This window comes from Oncorhynchus clarkii, unplaced genomic scaffold (assembly GCF_045791955.1).
Source record: "Oncorhynchus clarkii lewisi isolate Uvic-CL-2024 unplaced genomic scaffold, UVic_Ocla_1.0 unplaced_contig_13405_pilon_pilon, whole genome shotgun sequence".
Classification (NCBI taxonomy): domain Eukaryota; kingdom Metazoa; phylum Chordata; class Actinopteri; order Salmoniformes; family Salmonidae; genus Oncorhynchus; species Oncorhynchus clarkii.
This window is the reverse complement of record NW_027258214.1, coordinates 6,824-20,174: the sequence shown is the minus strand read 5'-3', so window position 1 is coordinate 20,174 and position 13,351 is coordinate 6,824. Positions and strand designations below refer to the sequence as shown.

At 44.3% G+C, this 13,351-nt stretch overlaps 1 protein-coding gene across 1 annotated transcript in view; it reads right to left on the bottom strand.

Moving 5' to 3' along the window:
• The window catches only part of LOC139396103 (Krueppel-like factor 7), a 52,757-nt gene extending 39,734 nt beyond the window's left edge, over positions 1-13,023 (bottom strand). The window contains exon 1 of the mRNA XM_071143311.1: positions 12,721-13,023. Within this exon, the coding sequence (XP_070999412.1) occupies positions 12,721-12,822 (102 nt within the window). The 5' untranslated portion in view covers positions 12,823-13,023. The remainder of the gene's footprint in view (positions 1-12,720) is intronic.
• Positions 13,024-13,351: the final 328 nt, after the last annotated feature.

Genomic DNA, 13,351 nt, shown 5'->3' with positions numbered 1-13,351 from the left:
CGCCTCTCCCTCCAGACACACAGACACACACACACCGCCTCCCCCTCCAGACACACAGACACACACACACACAAACACAGTCCAAAATTATTGATGGTCTCTCTTATAAAACCCAGTCTGTTCCCTAAGGTATTCCCGGCAACATCACCGGGACTAAAATATCTAGCGACCCAAATAACTTCCCCCTGTTGGGGGAGGCGCCCAACGTTACACCGAAGCCATTTGTTTGACTGGGTAATTAATTTCCTCCTTTTTATAACCAAGTGTTTATGGCCTATCTAGGCCAAGAGTCTACAGTAGTGGGCCAGGGAGAGGTGGGGGATGCAGTCTACTGTATATTGCCTGGGAGACAGAACATCATAGACATACATTTGCTCTACAATGGCTGCAGGACAGGGACTGGGGTCACAAGATTACAGTAAATAGGATCAACTGCTTGAATGGGGTCCTCTTTGGCCAAATATAGGCCTTCTATAGGTCTATACTGGTAGTGCAATGAGACAGACCAATAGTACTGATCAAAACCAGGCCACTGATGTCAGAAGAAGACCGTGAGGAATGAAATGCCCCAGGATTCATCAAATCACCGGGGGAGAAGATAGTCTCCAGACTAAATAGAGACCATTTGCCAGTTCAGCAGCCTAGCATTAGTTTCTGTAAAACCAGCCACCCTCCTCTCCTCCAATCCCAGCAGAGTTAGCCTGTAGCTGCTATTGTGGTGAACCACAATGTAACTGACCAGGGTTCGAATCTAGGTCTGAACTTAGCCCTCTGAGCTAAAGCCTTGGCATTACTGTCTATAGTATAGCCGTAGCCTAACCACCACTGATGCACTACAGCTGATGGTGCATATTGTATTCCAGTAGCCGGGTCCAGCCAGCAGCCTGCGTTGCTCTGAGTGAGAGACAGCAGAGGGAGGGAGGGGGGAGGACATTACATCGAGGTCCTGACACACACTGGCTGACTGGAGAGTGGCCAGGTCGTGTTGGAACTGAGGAAATGATTACTCAGAGCATATGGAAATACCGCTGGGTTTGCATATTGGGACACAGAGCTGAAGACACACACACACACACACACACACACACACACACACACACACACACACACACACACACACACACACACACACACACACACACACACACACACACACACACACACACACACACACACACACACACACACACACACACACACACCTCTTATTGGGCAACTTAAAACCACCACATCTTCAGCATCCTACCTCTTCTCAGTAAAGGAAGCCAAGGTCACTTAACATTCTGAACCTAACCACATGCCTCCTTGTTCCCATTACTGCACTGTACTCTCATGTGATCAGTCCCTCACTCTCTCATTCATCCCAATCTCCCTCACCATCATCCATGGGTAACTCTATATCCCAATCTCCCTCATCCATGGGTAATTCTATATCCCAATCTCCCTCACCATCATCAATGGGTAACTCTATATCCCAATCTCCCTCACCATCATCAATGGGTAACTCTATATCCCAATCTCCCTCACCGTCATCCATGGGTAACTCTATATCCCAATCTCCCTCACCATCATCAATGGGTAACTCTATATCCCAATCTCCCTCACCATCATCCATGGGTAACTCTATATCCCAATCTCCCTCACCATCATCCATGGGTAATTCTATATCCCAATCTCCCTCACCATCATCAATGGGTAACTCTATATCCCAATCTCCCTCATCCATGGGTAACTCTATATCCCAATCTCCCTCATCCATGGGTAACTCTATATCCCAATCTCCCTCATCCATGGGTAACTCTATATCCCAATCTCCCTCATCCATGGGTAACTCTATATCCCAATCTCCCTCACCATCATCAATGGGTAACTCTATATCCCAATCTCCCTCATCCATGGGTGACTCTATATCCCAATCTCCCTCACCATCATCAATGGGTAACTCTATATCCCAATCTCCCTCACCGTCATCCATGGGTAACTCTATATCCCAATCTCCCTCACCATCATCCATGGGTAACTCTATATCCCAATCTCCCTCACCATCATCCATGGGTAACTCTATATCCCAATCTCCCTCACCGTCATCCATGGGTAACTCTATATCCCAATCTCCCTCACCATCATCCATGGGTAACTCTATATCCCAATCTCCCTCACCGTCATCCATGGGTAACTCTATATCCCAATCTCCCTCACCATCATCCATGGGTAACTCTATATCCCAATCTCCCTCATCCATGGGTAACTCTATATCCCAATCTCCCTCATCCATGGGTAACTCTATATCCCAATCTCCCTCATCCATGGGTAACTCTATATCCCAATCTCCCTCACCATCATCAATGGGTAACTCTATATCCCAATCTCCCTCATCCATGGGTGACTCTATATCCCAATCTCCCTCACCATCATCAATGGGTAACTCTATATCCCAATCTCCCTCACCGTCATCCATGGGTAACTCTATATCCCAATCTCCCTCACCATCATCCATGGGTAACTCTATATCCCAATCTCCCTCACCATCATCCATGGGTAACTCTATATCCCAATCTCCCTCACCGTCATCCATGGGTAACTCTATATCCCAATCTCCCTCACCATCATCCATGGGTAACTCTATATCCCAATCTCCCTCACCGTCATCCATGGGTAACTCTATATCCCAATCTCCCTCACCATCATCCATGGGTAACTCTATATCCCAATCTCCCTCATCCATGGGTAACTCTATATCCCAATCTCCCTCATCCATGGGTAACTCTATATCCCAATCTCCCTCATCCATGGGTAACTCTATATCCCAATCTCCCTCACCATCATCCATGGGTAACTACCAATATGACAGAGGCTGAACCGTGCCTAAGCCACAGACGTTTATCCTGCACTATGCTCCTGTCTGTAAGGCTTCCCCATTCTGTCTCTGGGGGAATCTGAAAGGGCATCCTTTTTCATATCTAGTGCACTACTTCTGATCTAAAGTGCACTACTGTTTAACTCTCTCCTTCCACGTCACAGTAAAGGACTCTTTGGCTGTTACTAGATGTCAATCCTTGCTTCCTCTGTCCTTGTTTCCTCCATTCTTCTCCTCTCTCTCAAAGAGCATAGGAGGAGGAGGTTAGAGGGCAGGGTCCTGGGATCCTCTCCTCCAATCCACTACCAGAAAGGTGAGGAATGGAATAAACGAGGATGGAGAAAACAGATTTGACATCTCCCTTCTCTAGACCTCGATGTTCCATGGGTAGGTGGGATTATTGTTCCAGACTAAACAAACAAATGATCCTAAGCCTGCCTGGTGCTCGGTGCCGGCTGCTTAGCAACAGGTGTTGCTAGACTAGAGAGATCTGAGGTTGATTTTATGTGTGGTTGTCAACAGTGGTTGATCATTGATTTGGCATGCTAGGACACCTTCCACTGACATTTGTCTGGGGTAAAAGGTTATAGAAGAATAGGGCAGACAAGTAAAGTACCATGTATCCTTGGTACACTGTGTTCAGTTGGAACAAAACTCCATGGTCTTAGATAACAACAATGATGAACCTTCTCAGTCTTCCAGTTCCTCACCGATGCTGAGTGTGAGAGACAGACAGGGAGAGAGAACGAAACAGAGACAGGCAGTCAGACAGGCAGGCAGGAAGACAGACAGGCAGGAAGACAGACTGAGACCGAGAGAGGATATAAGAATTGCCAAAATGCCAAATTTTAAGGACATGTCGGAAATGTCTGAGCCCTCTCTCTCGCTCTGGTTGCAATGTCAGGATGAATTGCGACGAGGCATGTCGGATCACTCTAAAGCACTGTAACAGCTTCCCATCTCCACTCAAATGATGTGAAAGTCATTGCCTGGCCATGTGTGAGTCTGGTGTGAGAATAAATGACTGGCTCCCTCTCCCCACTGTTAATCAAATCCCCCCAGGGCAGGGTTGCCAGATATGCTCGACGTGCTCGTCCAGCGCGGAGATGACAGAATCCATACATAAAGATGTGCTTTCCCTTCCCTTTTCTCCTCCTCCTCCTCATCCCCTCTTCCCCCCTCTCCTCTCATCGTCTCTCCAAGAGGGTGCTACTGACGTGACAGTCACTCCTCTGAATGAGAAGAGCCAGACAAATGAACGCATCGTCTCCTCCCTCCATCCTCTTCTTTACTTCATCAACACTCCACCTCTCCGTCGCCTCCTTTTCAATGCATCACCCACCCATCACTCGCAATCATCTTCTCGCTTGTTGAATGACGAGCTCACCTCTTGGAGGAGCAGGCAGAGTGCATTGTGGTCCGATCACTTAAAAGATGTGTTCTGAGGTCAGAGGGTGACACAGACAGACACACACAAAATGATGATTATGAAGTGATTCACAGTGGAGTGCTTGAATGCCAGTTGAATAATGAGGGCTTGCTTTTGGCAACAGCCTTCTAATGCTTGTATGAATGTCATTTTTCTCCCTGACAGTGCAATAGGAATCTCATTAAGAATCTCCTTGCTGTCAGTCTTTGTATCGGGTCTGAATTGCACTCTGAACTCTATTGTTCAGTGTTAGATACGTTAGATTAGCCTGGTGGTCCAGTCTGTGTTAGTTTATATACATTAGATTAGCCTGGTGGTCCAGTCTGTGTTAGTTTATATACATTAGATTAGCCTGGTGGTCCAGTCTGTGTTAGTTTATATACATTAGATTAGCCTGGTGGTCCAGTCTGTGTTAGTTTATATACATTAGATTAGCCTGGTGGTCCAGTCTGTGTTAGTTTATATACATTAGATTAGCCTGGTGGTCCAGTCTGTGTTAGTTTATATACATTAGATTAGCCTGGTGGTCCAGTCTGTGTTAGTTTATATACATTAGATTAGCCTGGTGGTCCAGTCTGTGTTAGTTTATATACATTAGATTAGCCTGGTGGTCCAGTCTGTGTTAGTTTATATACATTAGATTAGCCTGGTGGTCCAGTCTGTGTTAGTTTATATACATTATTTTAGCCTGGTGGTCCAGTCTGTGTTAGTTTATATACATTATATTAGCCTGGTGGTCCAGTCTGTGTTAGTTTATATACATTAGATTAGCCTGGTGGTCCAGTCTGTGTTAGTTCGCCTGGTGGTCCAGTCTATGTTAGTTTATATACATTAGATTAGCCTGGTGGTCCAGTCTGTGTTAGTTTATATACATTAGATTAGCCTGGTGGTCCAGTCTGTGTTAGTTTATATACATTATTTTAGCCTGGTGGTCCAGTCTGTGTTAGTTTATATACATTATATTAGCCTGGTGGTCCAGTCTGTGTTAGTTTATATACATTAGATTAGCCTGGTGGTCCAGTCTGTGTTAGTTTATATACATTAGATTAGCCTGGTGGTCCAGTCTGTGTTAGTTTATATACATTATATTAGCCTGGTGGTCCAGTCTATGTTAGTTTATATACATTATATTAGCCTGGTGGTCCAGTCTGTGTTAGTTTATATACATTATATTAGCCTGGTGGTCCAGTCTGTGTTAGTTTATATACATTAGATTAGCCTGGTGGTCCAGTCTGTGTTAGTTTATATACATTATATTAGCCTGGTGGTCCAGTCTATGTTAGTTTATATACATTAGATTAGCCTGGTGGTCCAGTCTGTGTTAGTTTATATACATTAGATTAGCCTGGTGGTCCAGTTTGTGTTAGTTTATATACATTATATTAGCCTGGTGGTCCAGTCTATGTTAGTTTATATACATTAGATTAGCCTGGTGGTCCAGTCTGTGTTAGTTTATATACATTATATTAGCCTGGTGGTCCAGTCTATGTTAGTTTATATACATTAGATTAGCCTGGTGGTCCAGTCTGTGTTAGTTTATATACATTATATTAGCCTGGTGGTCCAGTCTGTGTTAGTTTATATACATTAGATTAGCCTGGTGGTCCAGTCTGTGTTAGTTTATATACATTAGATTAGCCTGGTGGTCCAGTCTGTGTTAGTTTATATACATTAGATTAGCCTAGTGGTCCAGTCTGTGTTAGGTTTAACCAGCTCCTCTCTGTCAATTCATTGTCATGCAAGTGTCTGACGACGATGATACAAGAGTTAGCTACAGCAACTAGAACAGAATATATAACTGTATTAGACTTAGATACAGCAACTAGAATAGAACTGTATTAGACTTAGATACAACAACTAGAATAGAACTGTATTAGACTTAGATACAACAACTAGAATAGAACTGTATTAGACTTAGATACAACAACTAGAATAGAATAGAACTGTATTAGACTTAGATACAGCAACTAGAATAGAATAGAACTGTATTAGACTTAGATACAACAACTAGAATATAACTGTATTAGACTTAGATACAACAACTAGAATAGAACTGTATTAGACTTAGATACAGCAACTAGAATAGAACTGTATTAGACTTAGATACAACAACTAGAATAGAACTGTATTAGACTTAGATACAGCAACTAGAATAGAACTGTATTAGACTTAGATACAGCAACTAGAATAGAACTGTATTAGACTTAGATACAACAACTAGAATAGAACTGTATTAGACTTAGATACAGCAACTAGAATAGAACTGTATTAGACTTAGATACAACAACTAGAATAGAACTGTATTAGACTTAGATACAGCAACTAGAATATAACTCTATTAGACTTAGATACAGCAACTAGAATAACTGTATTAGACTTAGATACAGCAACTAGAATAACTGTATTAGACTTAGATACAGCAACTATAATAGAACTGTATTAGAATTAGATACAGCAACTAGAATAAACTGTATTAGACTTAGATACAGCAACTAGAATATAACTGTATTAGACTTAGATACAGCAACTAGAATAGAACTTCATTAGTCCATCTGAGATGGAAATTCTTATTTTATTCTGCTCCAGGTCACCAAAGCCTATTTCCTCTTGAATTCTGTCCTCCTGTTTTCTAAGAAATGGCCGCTCAGTCATAAGATAGTGTCTCCTGAGCGCTGCGTAACGCCCTCCTGAGAAATGACGCTCAGTCATAAGATAGTGTCTCCTGAGCGCTGCGTAACGCCCTCCTGAGAAATGACGCTCAGTCATAAGATAGTGTCTCCTGAGCGCTGCGTAACGCCCTCCTGAGAAATGACGCTCAGTCATAAGATAGTGTGTCCTGAGCGCTGCGTAACGCCCTCCTGAGAAATGACGCTCAGTCATAAGATAGTGGCTCCTGAGCGCTGCGTAACGCCCTCCTGAGAAATGACGCTCAACCACATGAAGCTCCTTTCATAAAGAGTGTGTCATGAGTGATGTCATCTCAGGACAATCTCTGTCCTCTCCTCCACATGCTGATGATCTATTGGATTCCTGGGACAAAGCTTTGCTCACCAACCTCTTTCTTCTGGCCGATTCCTTTGAGGTGGATTCATAGAATTGCTATTACGTCGCTTCATTACTTTGAAATGTAGAGATCTGCATCATATCAGATGACGATAGTGATTTATCATACAAGTTACTGCACGTCTGACAACATTTCAGGGTTTTCTCACTACGAATTGAGAAATGAAGGAAAAATGTATGGAAAAATACTAGAATTGAATTGAATGAATCCCTCCATAAGTGAACGGCTGAATTGAAGACTGCTCCTATACCAGTAACCAATCAGCATCAGCAAGGAAACATGGCCATTCTAGAGAGGACTGCAGGCTTGGTGGTGAAGGCAGACATAGAATAAGCTAGAGAGGACTGCAGGCTTGGTGGTGAAGGCAGACATAGAATAAGCTAGAGAGGACTGCAGGCTTGGTGGTGAAGGCAGACATAGAATAAGCTAGAGAGGACTGCAGGCTTGGTGGTGAAGACAGAAATAGAATAAGCTAGAGAGGACTGCAGGCTTGGTGGTGAAGGCAGACATAGAATAAGCTAGAGAGGACTGCAGGCTTGGTGGTGAAGGCAGATATAGAATAAGCTAGAGAGGACTGCTGGCTTGGTGGTGAAGACAGAAATAGAATAAGCTAGAGAGGACTGCTGGCTTGGTGGTGAAGACAGAAATAGAATAAGCTAGATATATCCTGTATCTCCCCATTCAGAACATGCACTCACAACACACTGGAGCTTATCAGAAACACAGTCTCAGAGGTCATGTCCTCACACGAGTGTGTGTTTTTGTGTGTGTGTGTGTTTTTGTGTTTGCGTTTTTGTGTGTTTATGTGTGTGCGTACACGTCCTCTTACACACTAACCAGAGTGCTGCCGTCTGACAATCCCATTGGGAGTTGATTCTTCATTTCATATGAACGAGCTAAGGAGGTGGGAAGGAGGGAGAAAAGGAGGAAGGGAAGGAGAGAGGGAGAGACGGAGGGAGGGAGGGAAGGAGAGAAGGAGAGAGGGAAGGAGGGAGAGAGGGAGAGTGTAAGTGCTCTCCTCCTCCAGTCTGCATGCTGTGAGAAAGCAGCTGGGGCCCTACTGAGGATTACAACACACACTCACTCACGCACGCAGCCGGCTGGCTGCAGACAGGGTCAGGATAACACAAGAGACACTCCGGGGCAGATTCCCTGGTCAGTCAAAGGGAAAGCCGGTCAGTCAGTCCAGCTCCATGTCTGTCTCTTCATGCTCTTCTTTTTCTTTGACTCTCTATATCTCTCTATCTCTACATCTCTACATCTCTACATCTCTCTATCTCTACATCTCTACATCTCTACATCTCTACATCTCTACATCTCTACATCTCTACATCTCTCTATCTCTACATCTCTACATCTCTACATCTCTACATCTCTACATCTCTACATCTCTCTATCTCTACATCTCTACATCTCTCTATCTCTACATCTCTACATCTCTACATCTCTACATCTCTACATCTCTACATCTCTACATCTCTCTATCTCTACATCTCTACATCTCTACATCTCTACATCTCTACATCTCTACCTCTCTATCTCTACATCTCTACATCTCTACATCTCTACATCTCTACATCTCTACATCTCTACATCTCTACATCTCTACATCTCTCTATCTCTCTATCTCTCTATCTCTACATCTCTACATCTCTACATCTCTACATCTCTACATCTCTACATCTCTCTATCTCTCTATCTCTACATCTCTACATCTCTACATCTCTACATCTCTACATCTCTACATCTCTCTATCTCTCTATCTCTACATCTCTACATCTCTACATCTCTACATCTCTACATCTCTACATCTATCTGCTCCTGCAGGCTTGGCCCAGTGGACTGTGAAATGTGAAACCCTGCAGTAGCAAATGTGCATGCTTGGCACTTCTCTCCTTTATCTCACTGTCCTCCTCTCCTCTTCTCTCATTTCCTTCTCTCCTCTCCCAGCCTCTTCTTGCCTTTACTCCCTCTCCTCATCTCCTTGCCTCTACTCTCTCCACTCCCAGCCTCTTCTTGCCTCTACTCTCTCTCCTCATCTCCTTGCTTCTACTCTCCTCCTCTCCTCTCCTCCTTGCCTGTACTCCCTCTCCTCGTCTTCTCTCCTCTCCTTTCCTCTTCTCATTTTTCCTCTCTACCTTTTCCCTTCTCTCCTCTTCTTGCCTCTACTCTCTCTCCTTGCTTCTACTCTCTCCTATCCCCTCCTCCTCTCCTGTCCTGTTCTCTTCTTGTTTCTCTCCTCTCCTTCCCTCTCCTCTCCTCTGCTTTATTCTCCTACCCTCTTCTCCTATCCTCACTCCTCTTTCTTCTACTCTCTCTCCCTCTCTCCTCCAATTCTCTCCTCTCCTCTCTTCTCCCATCCTCTCCTCTCCTGTTCTCTTCTCGTTTCTCCTCTCCTCTCCTCTCCTCTCCTCTCCACTCCACTCCACTCCACTCCTGTTCTCTTCTCGTTTCTCCTCTCCTCTCCTCTCCTCTCCTGTTCTCTTCTCGTTTCTCCTCTTCTCCTCTCCTCTCCTGTTCTATTCTCGTTTCTCCTCTCCTCTCCGCTTTCTTCTCCTGCCCTCTCCTCATCTCCTCTCCTCTTGCGCTCTCTCTCTCTCCCTCCTCTCATTATCATCAACCACCACTGCTACCTGCCAGGTTGCTGGAGATCTCCACACACATGCACACACACACACACACAGCTCCTCTATAAAGACATGCTATATCCCTTTCACTACATTTAGAAACCAAGCACATCTCTGATACAGTAGAGTGATATTCGGCCATGTTGCCTGAGTACTGACTAGACATCCCTTATTGTGAGTGAACCCTGAAGGACAAAGTGAGTGTGTTGGAGGGCAGACAGACTGTCTGTAGGTCAATGTCAGCCAGCCCTTGTGTTGTGGCTGTAGTATTACAGTGTAGCCATGAGGTCCATGTGATGTGGCCAGTGATAATTCTACATCTACCAACTGGGTAGACAGGGAATAACAAAACACTCTAAAAATTATATCAAGACAGCTGGTCAGTCATGTGACAAAATAGGCAATGTGCTCCTATTCAGGTTATGGTTGGGTGCTGAATCTGTGTATTGTATTGCACGTCCTATTCATGTTCTATGGTCGGGCAGTCTCACCTTGTGTAGGCCTAGCAGCTGATGCCATAACCACCTGATTTATGCCCTGTAGACAGGGAGTAGGGAACACCACCACAATGCCAGTGGTGACTAACATGCAGTGCCCTTTAAAACCAAGGTTCTATCACAGCATCACTTAAAGCATCACATGTCTACTGTGGGCCACAGCATTAAGACAACATTGTTCCATGTGCCAGGCAGAGTTTGATGTGTTTTATACAGGCAATATTTCTCCATGGAGGTGGACAATGCCAGTCGCTTGTCCCTGAGTGGCTGCCGTCAGGTAGACAGGTCTGTTATAATGACTTATCTGGTCTGGGGATGTCAACTCCAGACCTTGAGACATTTTTCATTTACTCACACAAACATCTAGGAAATATTGAAAGCATATACATTGTAAGTACAATAGGCTGTGTCTCTAGAGTACAACATTTTGAAACTACACCAGGCCTATGTCAGCCTGGATTTAACACTCATTCTACCAGATTGATGAGAGGTTTTATTCTCCAGACCAGGATTCTACCAGATTGATGACAAGTTGTATTCTCCAGACCAGGAATCAGATTGATGACAGGTTGTATTCTCCAGACCAGGATTCTACCAGATTGATGACAAGTTGTATTCTCCAGACCAGGATTCAGATTGATGACAGGTTGTATTCTCCAGACCAGGATTCTACCAGATTGATGACAGGTTGTATTCTCCAGACCAGGATTCTACCAGATTGATGACAGGTTTTATTCTCCAGACCAGGATTCTACCAGATTGATGACAAGTTGTATTCTCCAGACCAGGATTCTACCAGATTGATGCCAGGTTGTATTCTCCAGACCAGGATTCAGATTGATGACAGGTTGTATTCTCCAGACCAGAGCAGAGCCATGTCAGTAATACAGTAACATGACATTTATCAATGGTTACATAGTGTTTCAAATGCCTGCAGTAATATCTGGTGTTTGACTGGACAGTGATCTTGAGTTAAGTCTGGATGTTTGAGTGGCTGACAGCAGGAAGCCAATTAAGAAGGTGACTAGAGAGGGTAAAGCCATGGTCATGGACCACTAGCCTTCATTTACACACAAGAACTCTACTGGCACAAGTAGCCAGCATCAAATGACCACGCACTGCTGTTGTCTGCAGCCCAGCGATGCTGGTGGCGAAATCGATCATCCAAAACTGCTTCCATCAGCGCAGGTGGATGGCATGCTGCATGGAAACCGCGTGGTTCTTTAAATGCCTTTACACGCACCGCGTAAAACAAGAAACATCGAGACTTTATGCATACAGAGAAAACTGAACGTGTATATGTTGTCTTTCTTGCATAGTAAGTGAAACAGTTTACTTCCCAGCAGACCAGAGTTGAATAACGCCTGCAGCCCTACGGAGAGTAGGTTGGTTTCACCATGTGTCCCCCGGCGTGACATTTCACCATAGAGCCTGTGCTTATAAAAACTATGACACAATGTGACTCGGAAACCTCGAGGCTTGACTCCTGGACCACATCATTCCCCCATTATAATCCCCCTCTTCCTATTCCCCATTTCCACAGCATCTTGTAAAAAGACCACTTGCTTATCTCGAACGGCAACCCTATACATCTGCGTTAATACATTATGCATTTGAATGGGGAACCTCCTCGCCTCATGCCGCCGAGGGTTTCAAAACAAGTAATCCGACGGAAGCAGATGTATTATTTATGTACAAAGCACTGGTTTTATTATTCAGAGATCTACATCATCCCTGTCGAAATTATGACCGCTTTTCCCTAATTGCTGTTGACAGCTGAGACCATGCGCACGGGTGAAGGATACATTAGCGGCAGCGAATAACAACCTGCGCTCGGCTCAACACAGAACAGCACTCCGCTGGTATGATCTAATATCATAACACAATCATACTTAGTACAAGTTTACATTGCGACACTTAATATTAGACTACATGCTTCAAGTTAATCACACAGGGTAATATTCTTAACAATAGCGTAACAATACATCGTGCACATTTAATTGCCTAGTATGAAGATTTAATTGCAATAGCGCAGCGGTTTCCTTTCATAAACTCATCTATTTTACAAGTTACTATTATATTTAGGCTATAGTACCTCTCTCTCTGAACTTGTGATGCAAGATATTGGAGGAAAGTTGACGCCTATGTCAGTGATTCGGGCGCACTTCGGTGGCTTTGCCAAACCACCATCAGCAATATAGCTACAGTTAACGATTAATATAGCTAACGATCGAAACTCGAGTCACCTGCTGCCAGTTCTCCTCCAGCGAAGGCATCGCAGAGAAGTAGCCGGTGTCATGCACGAGCTGGAGTTCCTGAAAAATACCGTGATTCGCCAAAACGTCCATGGTGATGCTCTGTATGCGGAGCGCAGAAAGGAGACTGTTCCACGAAAAAAATGAATCCGGCTGCGCCTAATCAAATGTCCAAATCCACGTTCATGCCAGTCCTTTCAGGAAATATAATGCATAGAAAAAAACATAAACAGATCCGAAAGAAGGAAATATATAGTTTCACTATTTGCTGGAGACTCTAATGAACGAGTTTAGACTTGGTGATACACGCAAACTTGCAGAGATGATGGAGGCTCCATGTGTATCCGTAGGATATTGCTAGGTAGTAACCTTGGATAATCCCCACTAGGCTTTTCCCCAGCGCTCCGCTTCCGTAGGAAAATGTTCGGGCAGGATGGTAGTAGGCTACAGGCATCGCAAGACAAACGGGAAGGAGAGTAGCGAGTGGAGGGGCGTGTACATACTGTCAATCAACTTCGTGCGTGGCTATATAAGGTAAATGGCTTTGACGATCCCGCCAAAGGGGCGATTTGACAGGTTAAGGTGTGTAAGAGGAGGAGATATGCAAATCATTGGACCACAA